The sequence below is a fragment of the Paramisgurnus dabryanus genome, chromosome 2 (assembly GCF_030506205.2).
Source record: "Paramisgurnus dabryanus chromosome 2, PD_genome_1.1, whole genome shotgun sequence".
Lineage (NCBI taxonomy): Eukaryota > Metazoa > Chordata > Actinopteri > Cypriniformes > Cobitidae > Paramisgurnus > Paramisgurnus dabryanus.
In genome coordinates, this window is record NC_133338.1 from 58,065,748 (window position 1) to 58,092,509 (window position 26,762).

Here is a 26,762-nt window from a genome sequence, read left to right on the forward strand (position 1 = left end):
TTGGGGATGATCATGATTAATAAATAAAAACATTTGCTATAATAATAACTAGAACTTATATTGAAATTTGACTGATAAATGTTTTCATGGTCAGATCAGATTGAAGAAATACAGGTTTATGAAAAGATTATTAAATTAAAAGCAAAGGTGTTAAATGAGCAACCAAAGAAACGTTGAATGAGTTTCCTTCTGCACTTTTTTCTGCATCTTTGTGTTCATTTCTTCAATCACATGTATTGTATGTGCAGATGTATGTATTTTACAGTATGACTCTATAATGTTTCTTCATGATGACATGTGGCAGTTCTCCTGGGTTCGGCTCTGTACTGTATGTCATGCTGTAAAACCAGTTTGTCCGGTTCCACCAAACAAAAAAAATATGAAACTTCAAACTATTTTGAGAACACAAGAGGCAGAAAGAGACGGATCGGAAAGACCGAGGAAACAAAGGTATGTACATTACAATCTATGTTTAGTAAGAGCTTCAATTATATAATAAGATTGACAAGAAATGAAACATTTACCAAACTTAGTAACTTTATAGTTTATGTGGTCAAAAAGAAAAGAAAAGAGAAGCATGTGATCCTGAACTGTCTGTAATAACAGGAGATTTCTCTTGACTTTTGTGTTGATGCCACAGTCTGCAAAGAAGTATGCACAGATTTTCTATGAAAATTAACATTAAACCAATCCTTATGTAATCAAATGAATCGTGCTGTAAGTGAAAAATGATCTGTCATTTGATACCGTGTGCTATATGTTTATTGTTCACTGCAGTATATTTAGTCTTAGTCTTGATTTGGGCGAACATCTTAAGCTAAACTGGTACATAAGATAATTAATAAAAGAGCTCCTTTATATCTTAATAACTATTTCATAAGGGAAAATAAGAAACATATAATATCAGGCAAAGTCTAATGAATGTTACAGTATACAATTTTCAGATGGTCAGGGGCTGCAGCTTAATATTAAAAATATTACAAACGTGGTTGCTTTTAGCATGAAAGTTAAAAGTTGGATATAAGATAGGTTGTCAGAGATGGTCTGTTATTTGTGGAGATTTTATTGTGATTTTATACATTTTTTTGTATTCTGGAAAAGTTTTTCGATGAAGTAGTTAAATGTCAATGCTCCTGTTTCCCTTGCACTAGAAGTAATGAAGGACCACAATAGAAATAAGTTAATTTTTAACTTTATTGTGTTTTCCTTTGACTTTTTGTCCAATAAGTCAAATCAAACAGATATGATCTAGTGACAGAATTAATGTCTGTAATATTGTGTTCATTGAATAATAACACAATGCAGTTGTCCTAGAAGATGTGTTTATATATTTTGGCTGTAGGCGATAGATGAAATGAAGGTGGGTTTAGAAGATGGGCCTGATGCTGGTTCCTGTGTTGTCACAAAAAGATGTTTTAAATGCTACAGATAAAGGCAAAGGTATTTTGTCAGATTGTTTTTGTGTCATGTTCATGGTTAATCCGCTAACACACCTCTGTGTGTGAATGTGAGGAGAATTGACTCAATGTTGATTCAAAGTCTTTAGAGAAATAACTCTAGTTGTGAGTTTCAGCATCATTTCTATGCAAAGTTCTTTTGTTTAAATACTTTGTTATCATCTTAAAACTGTCAGAAATGACTGTATTACTGCAGTTGTTTGCCAGGAACTTACTGTAGATTTAAATTGATTGTTATTTACTGGCAAAAGTTTGTTTACAGTCAAATGAACATTAAGAAGTCTTTATCTTTACAGAATAAAACTAAAATAACAGCCTCATGCAAAGCATGCTGGGAACCAACCAAAGGAAAAAAAGTTGATGAGGATTTCTGGTTCCCATGATGCTTTGCATGAGTCTGTTATTTTATAGTTTTATTCTGTAAAGATAAAGACTTGTTAATGTTTAATGTACATTTCACTTTCAACAAATTTTTGCTAGTAAATAACATCAATTTAAATCTACAGTAAGTTACTGGCAAACAGCTGCATATACAGCAAAACAAAATACCTTGTAGATTTTATTAAAATGTGACCAGATGTGTGTTAGACGTGTGTATGAACATTTTGGAAATGTTAAAGGAATCGTTCACCTTAAATATTAGTATATAAATATAATAAATAAATATTAGTCTCTCAGGCTGTCTTACAGTAGGTGTTTCAGCCGAATTCAGTTATATCAATTAATATCCCCGCACCTTTCAGCTTTATAATGACATTAGATAGTGTCCCATTTTAAAACATAAATCCATGAAAAACTAATCCATACATTTATTACATGTCTTCTGAGGTGAAGCGATGGGGTTTTGTAAGGAAACATTTATATTTCAAACTTTATAAACTACAGTCATAAACGCATGCTCATGAGAGAGTTGAGGTCAGGTGGAAGGTTGACCTCTGACCTAATGTGATAATACCCAATTGGCTTGATGGTGACTTAATTATTATTTTTTAAAGTTAAAATATTAAAATAACTTTAGTTTAATATAAGAGATCTTTGACTGTAAAGCTTATTAAAGTTATTGGAGCTTTAGCACTGTAGGTTGCAGATATTTCTGTGCTGTTGAACAACCATGGTTTCTAAAAATCATAGTTAAACCATGGTTAGTGTAGTAAAACTGTGGTTTTGCTGATAGTAATCAATACACCAAAAAACATGGTTACTACACTTTTACCACAATAAAACCATGTTTTTTTTAAAACAATTTTTCCCAAATTTCCATAATGGCAAATCTAACCTGATCCTATAACCCCTGTTTACACTTCGCTTGAATTGATTTTGCCAAGTGGTTGATGTCCTCAGGGCAACATATTGTGTTGACCCAAGGACAACATTTTTCTAAATAAAACCTAAACCCACCCCAAACCCCAACCCTAACCATAACCAAACCCTAAAATCAGAGGGACATGATAAGTGAAAAACAATGGGCTAGAAGCAGCTAATACTGGTTGTAAGCTTATCAAACTGTAAACTTATTTCTGAAATCTGATTGGTTGATTGAAATGTTATCCCAGGGTCAACATAAAGTTGCCCTGAGGACCTCAACCACTTGTCAAAATCAGGAGAGCCTTACACTTCACTATCCTATAATAAAAATAATGCTTATAAGCGAGCTTATCAATGTTTGACTTTCACTGTGTGTGACCCGAATAAAAGGAAATAAAAAACAGTCTATGTAAAGAGTCAGAAGAAATATGTAAACAATATGTAAATGAGCTCCATTAGACTTTAACAGATCGAGACAGAAAGAAAGAAAGAGAGATCCCAGTACTTCTACAAAGGTAAATGTTTTTTTAACAGATTTTTGCTTTTGCATCTTTCCGTTTGTTTTGTTTTTCTGGTTGTTGGGAATTTCATCTGCCTGTCGAGGTGCTATGTCTCTACATTCTTTCTTTTCATCCAAGTGCGACAGCCAGTGAATTCCCGAATCACGGACAGGGCAGGATGAAAGTGACGGGAAGATCTGGACGAGCCCTTCTGAACTTTCCACTTTTCACTTATAATAGACATAAAAACGCCTTTTGTCAATTGTTGACTCACTGTCTGTTATCACATGGGCTTTATTACTGTTTGTGACTCACTGTTTCAAAAGACAACTGATCTGAGGTCAGTTCAGTCGGGTAAGAAAGATGTCATTGATGATTGTACTGTAACTGAAGAGGTAAAAAACATTATAAAGATATATTTATATATATATATATATTTAGGAAGGTATCTGTGTGTTATGTCAGATATTTCTCAACAGGGTTTGTGTCACGAATGTTCACTATATCCTTAAACGTGATGTAATAACTGGGTTTGTGTCTACCAACAGAAATATTGTTTAAACATACTTTCCCTCTCTTTCTTTTTGAGCTTTTTATGCTTTTTCATTTGAAAGGTTTTCAGTTGGTTAGATGAAATGTTATTGGCTTGTTATCTGTTACAGTACTGTAGGGAAATGAGCAGATTTGCATTGTTTTACTTGTATGTTCATAAGCGTTAGTCGGGTTTCATGTTTGTATGAGGTCATCATCTACTTTCTCTATTTCCATTTATTCATTTGATTTTATTTAAAGCAGCATATAGGCTATGAATGTTTTTGTATAATACAAAGACTTTTGTTGTTCGGTTGTATGTATGTATTGTTTCTATATTTGTATTGCTTGGGTACGATCCAACCAAACCCGTGTGACGTCACATAGATGTCTTGTTATTTTAACGAGATAAAAATAGCACAAAGCAAACAGGTTTAAGCTTTAAAAGATTCTTCTGGTTATCTGAGGAAGACTGATGTTGTCATACTCAAAATTCTAGTCAGAATTTCAGTCTGATACCATTTACATTGGGACGTGATTATGGGACTTGTTTCAACCGAACCAGGACAAAAAATGCCTCTGCACTCAATTGGATGGACCTACAACCAATCAGAGCAACTGAGTGTGTGATGTATGTTGAAATGGCGTCTGTCCTTTTGCAGCCTGACCTGAACTGCTAGTTATTTTTCGCTACAACGAGACTAACATTATGATTGTACTAAGTCTGAGTTAGCGAACGTACATCGACACCTACTATGTTTAAAACATTTGATTAATATCACGAAATTGTGAGTTATTTATTAAGTCATACAGTCTGACTATCTCTTACCATTTGTAAGTTAGGGTTAGGGTTAGCACAATCTTTACATCTCAATTCTTCAGGGGCAGCCATCTTTGATATGAAAGTGAGAAGCACTCTTTGGTGAAGTGGTTGATTACATTACTGTTGATCATCCGTCCATCATCATATAAAGCCGCCCTGACAATTTGATTGGTTCGATCAGTTTCTGCTAGAGCAAAGTAGCGCTACAACCGAGCGACTTCAGACCAAACTTCCTGGCCTGAAATGTTGTGGGCGGGGCTAAGTTCGGCTGGCACCCAGGCTATCCCTGCTGAAAAAAACAATAAAACCATTACAGAAAATTCTAATGGTTTTATTGGTTTTACTGGGAATTTTATTGGTTCTAATGGAATATGGCCCAAAACAAACTACAGTGTATTGGTTTTTGTTGGTCTCTAATGGTATTTATTGGTTCTATTGGTTCTATGTATTGGTTCTAATGGAATATGTATTGGTTCTAATGGAATATTGCCCAAAACACACTATAATGTAGTGGTTTTAATGGTAAAAGCTAAGGGTTCCTATTGGTATTTTAATGGAAACCATTAGAATTTTCTGTAATGGTTTTATTGTTTTTTCAGCAGGGATATCTGAGGTGCAACTTTAATATAAAACATAACACCAACTGTGATGATACAGTCCAGATGTACAGCACAACATTAATTACACGTTAAATTAATTACAATGTTCTTACAATGATAAAAACAGAGTTGTGACTGCTGAATTAGCGTTATATGCTAGCTAATGCTATATGCTAGTTAATGCTACATGCTAGTTAATGCTATATGCTAGTTAATGCTGCATGCTAGTTAATGCTATATGTTAGTTAATGCTGCATGCTAGTTAATGCTATATGCTAGTTAATGTTGCATGCTAGTTAATGCTATATGCAAGTTAATGTTATATGCTAGTTAATGCTACATGCTAGTTAATGCTATATGCTAGATACTGCTATATGCAAGTTAATGCTATATGCTAGTTAATGCTGCATGCTAGTTAATGCTATATGTTAGTTAATGCTGCATGCTAGTTAATGCTATATGTTAGTTAATGCTGCATGCTAGTTAATGCTATATGCAAGTTAATGTTATATGCTAGTTAATGCTACATGCTAGTTAATGCTATATGCTAGATACTGCTATATGCAAGTTAATGCTATATGCTAGTTAATGTTATATGCCCCTGATTGTAGGGTTTGGTTATGGTTGGGGTCTGGGGTGGGTTTAGGTTTTATTTAGAAAAATGTTGTCCTTGGGTCAACACAATATGTTGCTCTGAGGACATCAACATCAACCACTTGGCAAAATCAGTTCGAACATTTGCTAGTTAACATTTGCTAGTTAATGCTATATGCTAGCGTTTAGGCTGAAGTTCTACTATTGAAGTTACAGTTATGTTTTGCAGTCCATACTAAAAAACCACAAACTTAGCACTCAAAAACGTCCATTAACAATCTCCAAACAATTGATTATTCCTCAAAATCTGTACCTTCATCTGATACAGACTCAAACATAAGATCTGTTTACACACACACAAAGCTACTGAAGGAGAAACAGCCAATCAGAGCAGAGCTCAACATTATTATTCATGACTCTTTCAAATAAGATAATAAAAGACCATTTCATTATAAAGGCAAATCCTAGGATTGTAAATGGACATGAAAAACTGACTCTGGATCATTTTTGCACTTAATAAAGCCACAAATCTTGTACAATGTAGATATCAGAGAACAATTTAACAGATTATTAACATGCATTCTTTGGCACCTTTAAGTGTGGGATTGTGAAAATATAACATAACTTAAAAGAACAAGTTGGAATTATTATTTTATATTTAAAGTAACATAAAAAATCTATGTTTCTTTGACAAAAATGCTGCATATTTTTTTTTTTAGTGGTGCAGTTGTTAGTTTCTCATGTCTGATCATCTTATTTTCCATTTATTCTTCTAGTACAAATATAATGGCTAACACATCTGCCAACTCTTCGCCCAGAGGACCGACGCTTCACTCCATGGAGTACAAGCATGACCTTCACCTCACGGTCTGAAGATCATCAAACCTCACAACATCATGACCTGGTGTTGGACTCTCAGATTTTATCTGATCTAAAGACAGTGGAGGTTTTCACTCCTCCGTTATAGATGTTATTCATTTGCATGTGTATTTTTATTTATTGATCATCTTGTTGGACGTGTACGGCAACAGAATCGGTTGAAATTACAAAAAGATACATTCATCTGTGGATTGAAGGAAAACGTTGCGTGGCTCATAATGCTGGATAACTCCAAGGTTTACATCGAGCTGGGTGTCGCCAAGGTCCAGAACGTCCCTGAGCCCCTGACACTACCAACACTGTCCAGAAATGAGAGCTTGACGGACCTTACAGACACTTCTGTGGCCTTCAATGGCAACTTTCACAATTCTGATGATGCAGAACAATCCAGCGCTTCTCAGCGCTTCCAGAGAAGGACATCTTCACAAATCACAGCAGAACAGACTGCACCTGACAACCGAAAACACAGTGTGGGAACTTTATCTGCCACGTCTGCTGCCACTGATGGATTTTATCAAAGTTCAGACAGCAGATTTCTGGTGACCCCATCGATTGATAGAAAGAGATCTCGAAGTAGATCGGAATCCAGCGCGTGTTGCTGTTTCCGGGCTGTTCGCAGGGCATTTCTGCGCTGTCTGGAGGAGACACCATTGATGGTGTCTGGACTCATGTTGACCATCCTCTTCTGTGTGACCATCATCATCATCCTCCCCTCCACAGGCCGGGTAAGAGCTCATTTATCACTACAAATAAAAGACATTAGAAATGAGTATTGATGAAAGATGGCATAATATATTTCTCACACACATTCAGAACCTCATCGTTCATCTGGCAGCGTTTGCTGTGGTGTGTGTAGTGTTGGGTGTCTGTGTGTTTCTGCTCCTCTGTTTGCCGTGTCTGCCGGTGGTCCGGCGAGGTGAAAAACCGCTTGCGCTTTTTGTCTGGTTTATGCTCTTCATCATCGCCATCGTCTTCATCTTCACCGGAGGCGAGGTCACAGCGTGGGAACAGGTGAAACTCTTCTTCTTCATTATATCATCATCTATTCTAGGGCTGCAACTAATTATTATTTTCATAATCGATTAATCAGGCGATTATGTTTTTGATTAATCGACTAATTGGATAAAAATCTAAATATTTAAAAAGCTAGGTAAAAGCCACACACAACTAGAGTTTTACTAGTATAATCTTTATGATTTTTATATTTTAAGCCTTAAACTCATTTTAATCTTCAACTTTAAACCTTGATGAAAATTAACATTATTCATTATTAACAAAATAAAGAAGCCAGTATAATATGAAAGTGATATACATGTGTTGTTACAGTAATAAAAATCTGGATTTCTTCCTTACTTTTTAAACAGATGATTAGTTTGTGGTTCAGTACTATTTTTATCAAAACCCAACAACAATTAAACAAATACAGACGTACCTTTATTAAAGGATAAATTAAACTTTTATTAACCAGCCTTCGTTGGTGCTTTTGCTTCCGTCATTGTCTTGTTGGGGTTGCCAGATCTGTGTAACAAACCCAGCATCCCAATGATTATTCACAGCTCAAATACCAACAACTAATGAACCAAATCCTTCAATCTCTAACCCTGAGAAAAACCTTAACCTTCAGAAATGGTTTAAAAGAACCTAATTCAGAACTCCACCAAAAGGCAGAGGACCTGGCAACATCACAGACCAACTAATCGATGAATAAATTCATTGACTTTGAAAGTCATTATCGATTTTATTGATTAGTTGTTTCATCTACTTGTGTTTTTACATATAATATTCTGTATATTTCAATTGCAGCATTACTATTGTAGTCAATAAAGTCATGTGGTGTGATGTTATTTCAAAAATAAAGCAAAATGTGAAGTCTGATGTGGGTCATATGGGTGCTGCTCTGTGTGTTTTGAAGCAGACGTGGCCTCGATCACACAACATAAAAGATTTATAAAGTATATCTGACATAGATGTGAAACGACATGTGTTCATGTGTTCATGTTTTTTTTTCAGGTTTCATTTTTTCTCTTTCTTGCGTTTTCTGTGTATACCGTTCTTCCTCTCACACTGTCGTGGGCTCTGAGTTTTGGCATCGGAGTGAGTGTTACTCATATTATCATCATCAGTGTATATGTGTCTGTCAAGAATCCTGAAACAAGAGATCTGGCCTTACAGGTAACACACACACACACACACACACACACACATACCAATGCAAACATGTGACATACAGTAAATAACTCTATAGATGACTGCTTAGAGGAAATGTTATATGCAAACCTGTAGCAGATAAATCTATAACTGATACAGGTGTTCTCAGAACTCATTTACCTGTCATTACATTTATTCAAAACCTCTTTTTGTGCGTGCGTGTGTGTGTCAGCTGGTGGCAAATGGAGTGTTGTTTGTGTGTGTCAACTGTGTGGGCATCTTTCACCTGTGGCATACTGAGCGTGCCCGCAGGAAATCCAGCAAGAAGCGAGAAGATTTCAGCAAAAACCGTGCATTACAAGCCAAACAGAAACGTGACCAGGTAAACACAAACACACATAAATATTTCATACGTGATGCTTGATGTTTTTAGTCAAGGTGTGTCTTACACATTTTGTAGGTTGTAGATCATTTTAACTCCAGAATCGGTCCTGGGCCCGCTGTGCTTTTAAAAGAAACATTCAGATGTACTGTAGATGACTTGTTTTGAATACCTGTGCAGTCATTGTAAAATAACAGATCAACACACATCTGTATATGGCCATCACTTTAATTCTATATTAAAGGTCCCATATTTCAAGTTTTTTTAGGGTTATAACCTATAACTATAAACAGTTCAGATGATGATCTGTTAAAGTCAATGAATGAATGATTGAATGATTACCAGCAAGCAATAGTCTAGGTTAACTATAGACCCGATATAGTTTGTCTATGAGGTGTCTGATATTCCATCATGTAAGCTAGGGTTGCTCGATTATGAGCAAAATCATTATCACATTTTTTTTATCCTAATCACTGTTATTTTGGTAAAAAAACATAATCATGGTTATTTATTTATCTGTAAATTTTCATAATTGTTTTATTTATATATAATTTTTTTATAACAAAAATCACTTTTATTTTGTATGCGATTAATCATTATCACAATCTTTGCCCAACACTCCTTTTTTTATTATAATTGCTATTATTTTGGTTACAAAAACCAATTTATAAACTAGATTATTTAAATTTTTAAACAATTCATAAGCGTGATTGTTTTAACCAAAATAATCATGCATGACATTTTTTATCATCTTGATTTTAAAATCTATGTAAATAATTATTAATATTATTTTTTTAAGATCTTAGTTGCGCTTATTTTTTTTTTTTTAAATGATAAAACTGTCAAAAGTCATGATTATTTTGGTAAAAATCTTGATATCATGGTTTGGTAAATCGTGTTAAATTGATTATTTAACACGATTCCTCTGTGACTTTGAAAACATGCTTTTTTTATCTAAAGTAAGTGTCACGATAGGATACACGTGTCAATGCAGTGATGCCGTTGAAGTGCTTTACAAACACATCGATCCAGCAGCACGCAATTTATAATTGCACAATAGTTGTTTTACCTCAATTATCTTTTTATATTATCATTTTTTACATCAAAAATTTTAATTGAAAATTAAAAACAATTAATTGCACATAACTAATGTATGCAAAGTCAGTAGTGATTACAAGCTGTTTGCTTTCATTTATTTATTGAGTTATTTTATGTATTTTTTGTTAGACATCTGTAAAATGTTTAATGACGACCCAAATTTTCCCTTATTTTAGCCTAGATGTCTGGCCTGTGTCTGGACGCCTCTTTGACGTCTTTAAAACTCAAATATTTTTTGTCTCTGTTGGTGTATTGTTTTAATGAAGCTATGTAATCTTTAACCCATAAACTTATATGCACAGGAACATCTTCTACTCTCAGTTTTACCGCGCTACATTGCCATGGAGCTGAAGACAGAAATTGTCAAGCGTCTGACAGCAAAAGGTGATGCAGAGGAAAACAGAGCGAATTTCCACAGCCTTTACGTCAGACAACACAAAGATGTCAGGTGTGAGACACTCGCACACATAAAAAATGTTTTAATATAATGACTGTGGACTGCAAACATGAATCATACATTTAAATTTGTAGGATAAACTACTTTTATGTACTGTTCTCTACAGTATTCTGTATGCCGACATCGTGGGATTTACGCATCTCTCCAGCACCTGTACACCTGAGGAGTTAGTCGGCATTCTTAACAAACTCTTTGGCAGGTTTGATGACATCGCAAAGGTAAAACACACCTCTCATTATTGTTATAATTAGTTTTTAAGATATTCTCTAACATCTCTTTTCTTGTTTTAATCTCTCTGTAGAAGAACGGCTGTTTGCGTATTAAGATTCTAGGTGATTGTTATTACTGCGTGTCAGGTCTTCCAGACCCCATCTCTCATCACGCTCGTAACTGTGTTCAGATGGGTCTAGACATGTGCACTGCTATAAAGTGAGTACATCAACAATTCAATTCATTTTCACATGCTTCACACTGTCTGTGTTTACATGCACAACATGTTTTCAATTCGACTTAATTTAATTGGATTACGGGTTATGACAGTACAGTTTACATCTGTGCAAGCGCACAGCTAGGGTTATCAGATTCGCAAATCAAAACCAGCCCAAAAGCATCCCAGTGAATATTCACAGCTCAAATACTATTAATTAAAAAAATGAATCCTTTCATTATTAACCCAAAGAAAAAAATCAACTCAAATTAGGATGAAGTTTAAAGGGAATTTACCTTTTTTACTGCTTTTTAGTCTTGCATCCTACATATTCATTAACATATGCAGAGAAACAACCAATCAGAATCAGATTTATGACGGTAGAAGACTTAATTTCCCACAATCCTTTTACTGAAGTAAGATGAAAACAGGCTAAAACCTTTTATCAAACATCTGTTATGATTGTCAAATGTTTTAAAATACACATTTAGCAGCCTATCACTTTAAATGATAACTCGTGTATAGAAAGGGAGGTCATTCTTAAATTCAACATATATATTTAGTTTGTCATTTTGAACCCATTTTATTTGAGTGTCTGTATGTTGAGATGTTGACTTTTATTTCTACAGTAAACTCCGTGAAGCCACGGATGTAAACATTAACATGCGAGTCGGTGTTCACACTGGAAACGTTCTCTGTGGTGTCATCGGTCTTCAGAAGTGGCAGTATGACGTCTGGTCAGATGACGTGACTTTAGCCAATCACATGGAGTCAGGAGGAGTGCCAGGGTATGACGAATATACTTGTGTTAGTGTAAGATTTAAAGTAAAGATCTAATTCAGGGTTTGAATATCAGTCATCTCCTGGATTTAAAGTCACCATGTCCTAACTCAGGCTACGTTCACATGTGGGCGGCTATTAACGGACATTTCAACCTCTCCGGTTTCAAAAATAATATCGTGCACACATGTCAGTTGTCAGAAAAGTGTTAATTTACACGTACCCGTGCATATATGCCCTCAAGAGAAGCTCAAGCCCACGTAAACCAATCACCGGCGGCGCTGGTGGTGACCCGGTCTGGTTCTTCGTGTTGGAGTGAGGAGTTGTTGCAGTAGGTGTTCGATGACGAACTCGTCTCTGCTCCTCGACATAATGGAGCAGCTGTATTTGCAAATGCAAACACACGAAACAAGTTTGCACGAACATAAATGTGATCATGGAAGTGTTCAGAGAAGCAGTCACATTTAAACATAGGTCGCACTTTTGACGTAGGTGCGAGTTCTGGCGCATACTGTGGCGTTGGCCGCCTAAACATCCGTTTGTGTCAGTTTATATGCAAGCATGCAAATGAAGGTTTTCAAAATATCCACTTTGGCCAGAGTATTTACAAAGAATCGGTTTCAGAGGCTAAATTTACGTTTATATTTAAACAAAGGGCGCAAACGAAGGTAAATGTCTCCATGTACGTGTAAACGTAGCCTCAAACTCCATAATTTCCTCACCCCCATGTCATCCAAGATGTTTATGTCTTTCTTTGTTCAGTCGACAAGAAATACAGTCCAGGGTTTTTCTCCATACAGTGGACCTCAACAGTTTATAGTTTCAATGCAGCTTCAAAAATGATCCCAACTGAGACATAAGGGTCTTATCTAGAGAAACCATTGTATTGCATCAGCAGTGTGAGGGCAACATTACGTATTAAGTAATCACGTGTAAGGGTCACAGGTTAAATATGTGAAACGCCCATTATAAACAATAAAGTGACACAAAGATATTAATTAGTATCAATACACATACAACAACATCTGAACGCTCCTCTTTCTCCACACTTGTAAACACCGGAGCAGTAGTTTTGCATACGGCATGCATGACCTTTCAACACGAATACGTAATACTTTTTTTTTAACAATGACGATTGTTTCTCTAGATTAGAACCTTATGCCTCGGTTGGGATCATTTTTGAAGCTGAATTGAAACTGTAAACTGTTGAAGTCCACTAATTGAGATAAATCCTGGAATGTTTTCCTCAAAAAACATTTTTTCTTTCTGACGGAACAAAGAAAGACAAAAACATCTTGGATGACATGGGGGTGAGTAAATTATCGGGATTTTTTAATGAAAGTGGAATAATCCTTCAGTAATTACAATAATTAATAGTGCTTTATCAATCCTAGAAAATGTGTAAAAGATCAACCCAGTAACTTAGTTTTGGTAAACCATTCTCTGCAAGCATGTGGAAAATAGATCATTAAAATTTGGCTCCCCCTGTGATGTCAGAAGGGGATCTTATTATGATAAAACCTCCACTTAATCTTCACTATACAGCCACATTTAGTGCAGAGATCAGCTCATTTGCATTTAAAAGGACACCACAAAAACGGCACATTTTTGCTTAAACCCACAAAGTGACAATTTTAACATCTTATAATAAATTATCTGTGGGGTATTTTGAGATAAAACTTCACATATGAACAGTGTGGACAAAGGCAGGCAGAGGTGGTGGATCCAAACACAAGTTACTTCAATTCAAACATAAACAAAGTAATACAAAAACAATAAGACTGGGAGTATAAGACAAAAATAAACATAATCCAAACCAGAACATCCACATACAACGACTGACAAAAGACAATTGAAACACTGGGGTTATATATATATATACACATGGGTAACAAGATAACAAGACACACCTGGGAAACAATCAACACGAGGACCAATGAACAAAAGAACTACAAAAAACTACAAGGTGTTGCTCAATGTCAAGGAAGAATCCTCGGAGGCCACATTTTTGAGGATGCTACGTCATTGACATCCGTCAAAGGACTGTTCCAATGTCCAGGATCCTCGAAATTTCAACCAAGGACCGAGTCCTTTGTTAAAAAATATCCCATACACAGGAAAGAATGCATATGTGTAGCCTTCGCACTCTCAAATCACCCATAATCCAATGCAGCGCCGAAAGCACACCTTTTCACTGACGTAATGACGCAATGATGTGCACTTGCTAGCCTGTTTCATTCATGTGTTCTCTGAATGCTAAAGAGGAGCCTCGCCTCGCCTCTGAAGGAAGTGACTTGTAAGGACCAGTACTGCCAAGGAAATATCCTTGATATTGAGAAACACCTACTGACAATACAGAACTTCAAAATAAGAGTAAAAGACTTGACTGTGACATGAACTCTGGGGACACCGAAGATTTATTGTACATATTAAAAACGTCTTGTGAAACGTCCACTCAACTCTTTCCAGCCAGCATTTTTTTTTTAAGTTGCTTGCCAGCGCCAGCACTTTTTATGATTTGCCTTTCAGAACATTTTCTTCTTTAAATATAAAAACATACAATATATCAAATGAAAGAACAGACCCTCTGCTTCTCCTCTCAGGTTTCTTCAAAAATACAAAATATTGAACAAAAAGCTGAGATAACTGCATTTTTGTCAAGGAGTTTTAATAGAGATCAGATTCAGAGTGATCATCAAAACATACAAAGAGTTTTTACTGTTTGCCCTAAGGGAATACATCCAGTTTTTATAAGTTGCGTAAGAGCGCCACCTGGCTGATAATAGCCAAAATACAGATTGCCGGTAAAACTCGTCATTGGCAGAGAAACGTTTTCTCTTAATTGACGAGTTAAAATCAATTGTGAGGAAAGAGTTATATGAAGTTTGCATTGCATTTTTCCTACTATAAATACTAAGTATGCACCAAAATATCATCCTACAATCAGTATCTGCAGATAAAAGTAACTTTTCACACTTTCGGACACAGGATGATTGTTTAAAAACCATTTTCCCATCAAAACAGAACTCATACAAGGAACTCAGGAGTAAAAAGCAAAACTTTCGGCATCAGTAGATGTCATGCTAAGTATCAGCACAGATATTTTGTATCTGTCCATCCCTAATAAAAGCACATGACACTGAATGATGGTGAGAAATCAACTCTTGATGTTGTGATTCAGGAGAGTTCACATCACTGAAGAGACGTTGGCTCATCTGGATGGGAAATATTTGGTGGAGGACGGAAACGGTGGAAGTCGGGACGCTAGATTGAAAGAAAAGAAAACGTATCTGGTAATTGATCCGAACACAAGACGGTGCTCGGACGCAGCAGGAGAGGTGAATATAATCCATCATTTATTCAATAGAAATCATTTATTTATCCTTTATTTAGGCATCTTTTAGCAGGAAGCCAAAATGGCATTGGCATTTATCTTAACTAGAGATGAATTAAGAGTTAAACTTATAAAATATAGTTAAAAAAGGCAACTTCATTTTATAAGTTGTAGCAACTCATCTCTTGTCAAGATAAATAGTAGTAAGTTGACATGACTTGTATATTTGAGTTGATTCAACAAAAAAAATTAAAGCAGCAAAGATTTATTTCAGTGCATAAACAGATTACAAACACTTAAAACAAACATCCACATGTTTCCTTTAGATTGGAGTGCTTCTAATATCAACATATTTTGAATTTCTAGTTTTATAGTTAGAATATAACCTGGTACTTCACCTAGTCAAGCCTTGGCAATAAACAGTAGAATATGCATTTCTCTCCATTGAAACATAGACCAGCCATTTTCCTATACAATGATTAGTACGCGTAGAAGCACTTTTCACAGATTGTATCCCTGCAGGATACATACAGATATAGATTTGCATGCATGTAAATTACATCACTGTAATCTAATACAGAAAGCTTTGGGTGCTTTGTAGCTTCTAAAGGAAAACATTTTGTTCAAGATGAGTATTAAACCCAGCCTTTCATCATTAAACCCAGATATTTATATCAATTAACTCTTTCTATACACTGGGTCTTCAACTACTCTTCGAGTGCCAGATTAAAATAAATGTCATATGATGCGGCCCAAACTTTTAACCCTATTTTTTACAGCTTATATATACATATATATAAAGTGTAAATAATCAACACATACTGTTCAACTTTTATAAATTGTAACATTTCAATTATTTACAACACACACCCAGTCTTCTCCTAATGACTTAAATAGTTTTCTTTTTAAATATTTTATAGACATATATCGGCTAAACTGCTTTTCCATTGTACGTGACATCCGGACTCGACTGTCTGAGTTCGCCCCCTAGTGGAGGTCGTAATGAAATTTTAGTTTAATCATAAATCTGTGCCAACATGGGAGAGAAGCTCATTCCAGCGCAAGAGCCTTTAATCTACAAATGTATTTATACTTAATAATATACTTATCATTAGTTTTTTTTTAAATCAAGCGTTACTGATAAAGTTAATCAAAAAATGATTCATAATTTTAACCTTGCACACAGTGTTTTGATTGGAACAAACTGAAATACATCACTTCCAGTCGGCGTGTCACATGTGGTGTAGTAGAAGAAGTTTTATTTTTTTATGCATCCAAAAAGTATGCAAAATTATGCACTTTCCAACTCTCCTTCCAGTTTATCAGCCGTCTTTGTTGTGTACAGTGGAAAGGAGGCTTTAAAGTAAACATGCTGATTTAAAATCAGACAAACATGACAGTTGACTAGTTAAAATAGGTAGAATAACTATCATCTGCTTGATATTTCATTTGCTTACTGGTTATAAATGTGTATATATATATAAATATATATATATTTAAAAATTTCAGATTTGATTTGATTTGATTTGTTTATTTGCACATTTAAAATACAAAGTTTAATAAACCCATAAAAGGAAACAACAGAAAAAAAGCAAAAAATACTGTGCGGGAGAGAGTGAGAAGACCCTAAGGTCTTACAAAACCACCTCCCCGAAATCTCATTAAATGAAACATAATATAACATGATCAAACAAGACAATACAATCAATACATAAATCATTTTAATATAACAAATTTACAAAATAAACTTATTTGTATATTAACATTTTTTTCAATTCTCTTTTAAAAGATGTTAAAGTGATTTTAGTCTTTAATGCAGAATCTAAATTATATTAAGATAAGATATATTAATTGACTCTATATGTTTATTATTTTCAGCCTCAAACACTGAAGTTGAAAAACAGACCGAAACTCAGAGCTTCTGTGAGGATGTCTCAGTATCTTGCGTCCTGGAAAACCGTAAAGCCGTTTTCAGAGCTCAACCAATCAGAAGCTTCGCTCACAGCTCTGCCGACTGTTGACATTAACATCAGCCAACCACAGCCTGCCGGAGTAAGTGTCAATCATTATTCATAATACTTCATTATACAAATGAATTGAAGGATAACATGTTTTGTTCTGAACAGGCGCCACTGACCACAGACACAAACTCTGACAGGTAACAATAAAACATTTCTCAGTTTTATCCCAAAAAAGTTTTGTGCTTTTGTGATTGTCATCTGTTTCTTTCCTCAGGTCTCAGGTTGTGGAGAATGAAACGATAGAAACGTTAGATCCTCTGGACTATGATGGGTAAGAGACAAATATTCACTGATCTACGATCATCAATAATTGTGTTGTTTAAACACCTGATCTCTCTTTACTTCTGTTAGGAGAAGAGCCAAACTCAACTGCCTGACTCTGTTGTTTAACAGTTTTCAGTTGGAGAAGCAGGTTTGAGGTTTATGTTTGATCTTCTTGATGAAATGTTTAATGATGATTTGTTTACACATGTCATTGTGTGTTGTCAGTATTCTCTAAGTGAAGTCAGCGGGCTGCATTACTCTTTCATATGTTTGGCCGTTATCTTCGTCTTGCTGTTTGTGGTTCAGATGCTGACCTCGCAGAAGTGAGTGTCATCTCTTACAATAAATGTATAAAAATTATTGTGAATTATTTATTTGTGCCTTCTTAAAGCTCACATAAAACACGCTGTTCCTGCGGTTAATCTTGAGCAGTGTTGGGGGTAATGTATTACAATTAACACGCATTACGTAATAATATTACTTTTAATGTGAGTTACTTTTCAGTTTAATTAAAGTTTATTTTTTGGGGAGTTAATATTGTAATGCATTACTTTTAAAAGTAACTCTCCCCAAAACTGATCTTAAGTACCTATATAGTAGTATTACATCCTTCATATCTCTGAAAAATCTGAAGAAAACATTATCCCACTATCTCGAATTTTAGAAAATAACCGCCTTCTCCACTTTTTAAAAAAAAATGCAATTGCGCAACACTCCTGATTGACAACCAGGAGGACCAATAGTCTTGATGATCCACCCGGAAAAAGAAAATCCTCCGCAATACCTTTAATTAAACATGTGATAACTTCTTTAGCTAAAATCAGAACACCTTAATTCCATAGATATTAATATAGATATCTCTTTTCACCATTTAATAAAAAGTGATAAATGACATCATATTCACACGAGGACACTGCTTCAGTTCATTTTAATACCAGTTGTTAAGTTGTTAGTGAGGACTAACTGGATCCAACTAAACAACCAAACCTTTACTTCTTTTACATTATTAGAGTACATCACATCAAAATGCATCATAACCACACATATATTCATATTCACTCAAACACAAAGCAAATTGTTTTTTTACATTCACATAAGACTAAAGTGTAAATGTTTGAGTGGATAAAGCAGAAATCTCTTTGTGCGTTTGCAGAAATTTTGAGCTGGCCGCCTCGTATGGAGCAACGTTCCCGGTCCAAATCGTGATCCTGCTAGTGGTCTGCACTGAATTCCTGAAGGTAGTGATGTCCCATAAACGTTAAGAGAGACAAAATTCATACAATAAATGTGCTCTTACGCTTAAGTATCTTCACATTTTTGTTATGGTCTTTAGATAAATGTAAATTGGTGTCATGATAATGTGTTTTGGGGTATAATGTGCTTTACTTTATGTGTTTTATACGTTGTGTTTGTGTCAGCGCTGGAACTCTAAGTTGCCTCCCAGCATGCATTGCATGTCATCGCTGTCAGACGGTGGGGCCCCCAGGGCGGTGCTGCGGTTACTGCTGGTTATTTTCTCTTTACTCATCACTCTTCTCATGGCAGTACTGAACATGGTCAGTCGACACATGTATTTCATAACGTAGTCATGTTTTACATACAGTGTTTTAATGCAGTGTATAGTTTACACTAAACACTTTATGTTTGTTTGTTTGTTTGTTTGATAGACTTTTATCCCCGATGATAACTGCTTAACTGTGTCTCACAACATAACACTACTTAACACTCTTGATCTCTACACTTATCCGGTAAGCAGTATTATTTATTATCTAACAGATTAAGTGTATAGAAATAAATGATATAAATGAATAAAGTAATTAATTAATTCAGAAATAAATAAATGTCGAAATAAGAATTGCTTATTTGTTTCTGAATTTATGTATTTATTAATGTATTTATTTATGTATTTCTACATTAATTTATTTATTTATTTTTGCATTAATTCATTTGTATTTCTACATTTATTTATGTATTTATTTCTGCATTTATTTATTTATTAATTTATATACACTTTAGTAATTTTTCATCCTCTATAGCTGACTGGTCACTAAGTCATGTTAAAATACACAAAATATCAACGGCTATATCATAAATCATTGACCTATGTTTTAACTTCAAGAATCAGATCAAAGCCAAAGATTTAGATTAAGTGTATATAAATAAATGATATAAATGAATAAAGTAATTAATTAAATGCAGAAATAAATAAATGTAGAAATACAGAAATAAAAAAATCCATAAATGCAACTAAAAATACATAAATAAATGTAGAAATAAAAGTAATGTTGCAAAAATAATAAAATTAAAGTTGAAACTTTGACAAAACAATATATTTATTTATTTATGTCTGCATTTATTTACTTCTGCATTTAATTAATTGCTTATTTGTTTCTGCATTTATGGATTTATTAATGTATTTATTTATGTATTTCTACATTTATTTCTGTATTTATTTTTGAATTAATTCATTTATTTATATTTATTTCTGCATATATTTATGTATTTATTTATTTATATACACTTAAGTCATTTTTCGTTCTCAATAGCTGACTGGTCACTAACTATATGTTAATATAGTTAATTACTGATGTCATATCAATGTTTTTTTTTCTGCTCGTGTGTGTGTGTGTGTGTTTGTGCAGTATTATGTGTATTGTTGTCTGTTGGCGATGTTGGGTGTGATTGTGTTTGTGCGAGTGTGTGTCTCTGTTAAAGTTTTCCTCTTGACTCTGGCTGTCGTGGTCTACCTCGCACTCTTTCTGTATGTATTCGCACCGCGATCAGACTGCTATATGAAACAACTCTACCCCGACAGCATGTAAGAGCACAAACACACAAACATACATTCTGTCATATTAGTTAGGGATATATGAGATTTATTTCATCTATCACTCAGTCAGTTCTCCAGTATCAGCATCAGCCATCATAAAACTCAGTGTGTGTGTGTGTGTGTGTGTGTGTGTGTGTGTGTGTGTGTGTGTGTGTGTGTGTGTGTGTGTGTGTGTGTGTGTGTGTGTGTGTGTGTGTGTGTGTGTGTGTGTGTGTGTGTGTGTGTGTGTGTGTGTGTGTGTGTGTGTGTGTGTGTGCGTGCACGTGTTTGTGTGTGTGTTTATCAGGCCGGGAGTTCTTAAGGAGCCCAAGATCATGTCTGGTATCTGGCTGGTGATATTCTATATAACTTCTCTTATTCTTGTCCGTCAGGTAAGAGTCTTGTATGTGTGTCTGTATGTGTTATGAAGTGTATTTTAGTCTTGATTATACGAACACATATATGTGTGTGTGTTTCAGGATGAGTTAGGCTCTCGGACAGAGTTCCTGTTAGAGAAGTGTTTTAAACGAGAATCTGAAGAAATGGAGACAACAAAGAATGTGAATAAACTCCTGCTGCAAAACTTACTGCCAGGTCACGTCACAGATTTCTTTATAGGGAAAGACGTCGCCAACCAGGTAACATACAAACACACATACACACAAACAAACACACACAAATAGATGTGCTTTTAAAGGTTTTTGTTTGTGTTTCAGGATCTGTACAGCAAGTCGTGTGAGTGTGTTTGTGTTCTGTTTGCGTCTGTGCCACAGTTCTATAAAGAGTTTTATAGTGAATCCAGCACAAACAATGATGGACTGGAGTGTCTGCGCTTTCTCAATGAAATCATTTCAGACTTTGATGAGGTAGAGATCTGTCTGTCTGTCTGCCTGTCTGTCTATCTGTATGTCTGTCTGTATTTCTGTCTGCCTGTCTGTCTGTATGTCTGTCTGTCTGTCTCTCTCTCTAACTGTCTGTCTGTCTGTCTGTCTGTCTGCCTGTCTGTCTGTCTGTCTGTCTGTCTGTCTGCCTGTCTGTCTGTCTGTCTGTCTGTCTGTCTGCCTGTCTGTCTGTCTGTCTGTCTGTCTGTCTCTCTAACTGTCTGTCTGCCTGTCTGTCTGTCTGTCTGCCTGTCTGTCTGTCTGTCTGTCTCTCTAACTGTCTGTCTGCCTGTCTGTCTGTCTGCCTGTCTGTCTGTCTGTCTCTCTAACTGTCTGTCTGCCTGTCTGTCTAACTGTCTGTCTGTCTCTCTGTCTGAATGTCTGTCTGTCTGTCTGTCTCTCTGTCTGTCTGTCTGTCTGTCTCTCTAACTGTCTGCCTGTCTGTCTGTCTGTCTGTCTAACTGCCTGTCTAACTGTCTGTCTGTCTGTCTGTCTGTCTGTCTGTCTGTCTGTCTAACTGTCTGTCTGTCTGTCTGTCTGTCTAACTGCCTATCTAACTGTCTGTCTGTCTGTCTAACTGTCTGTCTGTCTCTCTGTCTGTCTGTCTGTCTCTCTAACTGCCTGTCTGCCTGTCTGTCTAACTGTCTGTCTGTCTGTCTGTCTGTCTAACTGTCTGTCTGTCTGTCTGTCTGTTTGTCTGTCTAACTGTCTGTCTGTCTGTCTGTCTGTCTGTCTGTCTAACTGTCTGTCTGTCTGTCTGCCTGTCTGTCTGTATTTCTGTCTGTCTGTCTGCCTGTCTATCTTGTTGGTAGAATCCATTAAAAGTCTGATAAAAATGCTCATTAACAAAACGCACTTAGAGGGCTTGCATCTGAGCTTTGAATGAAATGAAATTTGTAATTTAGTAATATGAAATACTAGGGGTCTGATTTTCTCTTAACCTTCCTTTCATACGTTTGCTGTCATAGATTCTCAACAAGCCAAAATTTAGTGCTGTGGAAAAGATTAAAACCATCGGCAGCACTTACATGGCTGCGGCCGGACTCACCAATCCTGCCAATGTAGAAGAGCGTCAGGTAAGATGTCTTCAGATCTGTGTAAAGGATGTGTTGAGCAGATCTATTCATCAGTTTAATGTCTTACAGGCCTCTGATGTATCGTACAGTCACATTCGCAGCATGCTGGAGTTTGCTGTAGCTCTGAGAGGACGTCTGGAGAACATCAACACACACTCCTTCAACAACTTTAAACTGAGGATCGGTACTGAACATCTTATATAATATTCATTCATATCCAACAGTTATTTACCATATACACAAATGTTTCAACACACCTGACTGAAGTTATGAAGTTATTAACTCTTCCCTGCCAATGACGAGTTTTTACGTCAATCCATAATTCTGCTATTATACACCAGGTGTTGCTCTTACCCAACTTATAAAACACTGAAGCATCCACTGATACAAAAACACCTCTGAGAGGTGATAAAAAGAGAACAAATGAAGATAGGATGAAAGTAGTTTTTGTTTTAAAGAAGAGGGTCTGATCTTTCATTTGATATATTGTATGTTTATATATTTAAAGGTGCAGTGTGTATTGACAGAAATGCAATATAACATACATAACTATATTATAAGTGGTGTATAAAGACCTAATATGTAATAAACTGTATAGATTTTATTACCTTAGAATAAGCCATTATCAACAGCAGGTCCCCTTACATGAAAGTCGGCATTTTGCGCGGCCATGCTTCTACAGTAGCCCTAAATGGACAAACTTCTCTACGAAGCGCCTTTTGTCACTACTGTATTTTGTCTTTGACAACAACATGTTTGTCCTGTGGTGGCTACCGTAGCTTCTCTATGCGTTGCGGTGACAGTTGACTGAGCTGTTGGTTGCAATTCACAATCTCACTGCTAGATGCCTCTAAAATCTATGCACTGCACCTTTAAAAAAGAACATTTTCTGGAAAGCATTAAATGCTGGCGCTGGCTGGCAACTTAAAAAAATGCTTGCTGGGAAAGAGTTAAATGCTTTAAATAAGTTTTGTAGACAAATTAAATTGTACCCATTATAAAGACAAAAAACTATTATCTTAGCAAAACTGGGTTACTTTGAAGAATGTATTTTTTTTACATATTAAAAGTTTGCATTTAACAGATTGTTTTTGAATAATCTAGAACAAGCAGGTGTGTCCAAACATATGTGATGTCAATGGTAATGTAATGTATAAAATTATATTACTATTAGTTGATAACACTATATCAAATGATAATATATTTATTTATTCGTCCAACATCTACTATATTTATCAAACATTGATATTCTGACTGTGGTGTGTTATTGTATTTTGTTTTGTTCAGGGATAAACCATGGCCCTGTGATCGCAGGCATTATTGGTGCTCATAAACCTCAGTATGACATCTGGGGAAACACTGTTAATGTGGCCAGCAGAATGGACAGTACTGGAGTACTGGATAAAATACAGGTGAATCATTCAGAACAAAGAAAATAAAAATAAAACTTTATCAAGTAGCCTAGTGTACATAATGTAAACCACAATCTGTCCTGACCAACCTGTGATCAAATCTCCTAAAACAGAGTACAGGTATAAAAAGGTTGTGTGGGGCAAATATATTGTGAAAAAAAAGAAATACAATTACTACACGTAATGATTATAAACAATATGGCAGAGAAACGTCTCAATTTACTTACCACTCGTATTACACGTACCACATTTTTTTTGAAAGTATAAACAAGAGTATTTTGAAACAGTTTCAAACAATCATGGATGACATAAATACAATAAAAGTAAAAAGCAGGGAAGGCAACCATTAAACAATAAAGAAAAAACAAAGAAAAAACAAAGGTAATAAAGCAATTTATGTAAAGAGATTAATGTAACATTCACAAATTTGAAACTTTTTGTTGTTAATCTTTGTTAGTGTCCTAATTAAACAACTACAGTCACAAAGAAAAATATTTAACTTGGGAAATGTCAAGAAAAATTATGAATATAATATTTATATTTAAATATCTTGTTCATTTAATGAGATGTCATTTATTATTTAAAGAAATTGTAAAAAGTGAACAGAAATTTTTAGTTAACAATGAGAGTATTTATAACCAAAAATGTACTAACAAAAATATAAGAAATGTGTTTCAGTCAAGGAAAAATTACTTTGAGGGTTTTTTTTAATAATTCTTTATTAAAGGTGCAGTGTGTAATTTTTAGAAGGATCTCTTGACAGAAATGCAAAATAATATACAAAACTATATTATCAGGGGTGTATAAAGACCTTTTAATAATGAAGCGTTATGTTTTTATTACCTTAGAATAAGACGTTTTTATCTACATACACCGAGGGTCCCCCTACATGGAAGTCGCCATTTTGTGCCGCCATGTTTCTACAGAAGCCCTTAATGGACAAACTTTGTTTACTAAGTTGTCTCCATCGATGATACGTTTTTCCGGTGGCGGCTACCGTAGATTCTTTGTGCGTTTCAAAAGCGAGGGGTGAGCAGTGGACTGAGCCGTTGGTTGCAATTTTCAACCTCACCACTAGAAGCCACTAAAATTTACACACTGCACCTTTAAATTAATTGGAAAAAGCATGTCTCTTACCTTGTACATTTTTGTCCCCAACAAAGTAAAAGAACTACATTTAAAAAATTTTTAGAATATATACCCCACTAATGAGAATATATTTAAACTTAGTAACATTAATTTGAATTGTAATTTTTGTGATTTTGTTATTGAATCAATTGATCATCTTTTCTTCAAATGCACCCATATCAAAGGATTTTGGTCTGATTTGGCAAATAACTATTGGTGCTTTTCCATTGTATAGTAGCCACGGTTTAGTTCAGTTTGAGTCGGGTCAGCTGACTTCACATTGGCTTGGTTAGCTTTTCCATCAAGTTTAGTAACACTTCAGAGTGGGAGGGATTATAGTCATGTCGTAATATTTGTGCTGTCTACCGCTGTGACAATATACAAGTGAGAGCGTTGTTGTACATTCCCATACATTTATTTATTTCTCAGTCCGCCACAAAATTAAAATAGGCCACCACAAATAGATGTTTGCACATCGCGTTTATCACTAAGGTTACCTCTGTCTCACATGACAGTTTCTGTTCAAACACCCGTGACGTCAGCCGACGGCGCTCCGCTGAGCCTCATTGAAGTTGCATTTTAGCATATATATAATGCTGACGTGCTCGTCACGAATGTTCAGCCAGAAACTGCAAGTCTGGAAAAAACTGTTATGGTGTTCCTGATTCTCAACCTGTGGATGTTTTTCATCCCTAAAAGGGAGTTTGGGAACTTATAGCAGAGCACAGATGACAACATGTTTCCTCGAGACAGCAAGCTAGCACTAAGGTAAAGCTAATATTTACATTATAGTGATGACGCTGTAGTGACGAGTCTGTCAAACCAATCAGTGATCTACAGTGTTTTCGCGTCATGTTTGGTATCAGCTCGGGTCGCTTGGAACCCCAACCGAGGTGGTACGATAAAAAGTATCGGGTACCACATACTGCACCTAATGGAAAAGCTCCCAAAAGTAAGCTGACCCGACCCAAACTAAACCAAAACAAACCATGGGGTTCTATGCAATGGAAAAGCGCCATATGTGTGATATATTCTGTTATTTTTCTAATTGTAAACCAAATATAGAATATAGGAAATGTATGTATGTTTTTTTTCCAAAACGTGTACATGTATGGACAGATGTCACAGTAAATGACATTTGCTGACGATTGATGTTTGTTGCCCCTTCAGGTGACAGAGGAAACAGCACAGGTGGCTCAAACCCTGGGCTATGGAGTAACTCTGAGAGGAGTCATCAACGTGAAGGGCAAAGGAGAACTGACAACATACTTCATCGACACCGAGTCTTCAGTACAGAATTCAACTCTGGAGTCGCACCAAAATCACATTATGAAGAAATAATATCAATCTGATATAATGATACTGACCTAAGCTAACTAGCACTTACTATTACTAATTCAAGTACTTTACAAAGGTGCTTCATATTTAGAATTTCAAATTTATTTTAGATTTTTAAAACAAATGTTATTTTCCTACTTGTATGTTTGTTTGTTTATTTATTTATGTTTGTTCATATTTATGTATTTAATACTTTGTTTAATTATTGTCGGTGTTTATAAAAGTGTTTCTTATAAAGCATTTGTCTGCCGTGTTTGAGTATTCATCATCTGTATCTTCAGGGTAAAAGATGTGGCAACTCATTTTCAATTTAAAGGAACTTTATAGGCGTGCTTGTGTAACTTACAATATTGCCAAATAATTATAAATCAAGACACATACAATAACGCAATAGTAACAAACCGGTATAAATTTCTTTGTTCTGATTACCAGAATGGAAGATATTTTTTAAAGAATTTTTAATATCAAACCGATCATGACCCCTATTCACTTCCATAGTATTTCTTTTCCTATTATGGA

General features: G+C 35.3%; 1 protein-coding gene across 1 annotated transcript; it reads left to right on the forward strand.

Annotated features, from left to right (window-relative positions):
• The first annotated feature begins 370 nt into the window (after window positions 1–370).
• LOC135743970 (adenylate cyclase type 2) lies at window positions 371–26,448 on the forward strand. Its single transcript, XM_065261883.1, has 26 exons — window positions 371–450; window positions 6,586–7,413; window positions 7,502–7,699; window positions 8,699–8,860; window positions 9,069–9,218; window positions 10,619–10,764; window positions 10,880–10,991; window positions 11,075–11,202; window positions 11,830–11,988; window positions 15,162–15,318; window positions 17,193–17,366; window positions 17,441–17,472; window positions 17,550–17,606; window positions 17,687–17,747; window positions 17,825–17,922; window positions 18,753–18,837; window positions 19,018–19,155; window positions 19,267–19,347; window positions 20,242–20,417; window positions 20,716–20,800; window positions 20,888–21,046; window positions 21,125–21,274; window positions 22,258–22,365; window positions 22,435–22,549; window positions 23,653–23,777; window positions 26,076–26,448. Exons 2-26 carry the CDS (start codon window positions 6,907–6,909, stop codon window positions 26,244–26,246), a joined length of 3,534 nt encoding a protein of 1,177 aa, XP_065117955.1. The 5' UTR covers window positions 371–450; window positions 6,586–6,906; the 3' UTR covers window positions 26,247–26,448.
• Window positions 26,449–26,762: the final 314 nt, after the last annotated feature.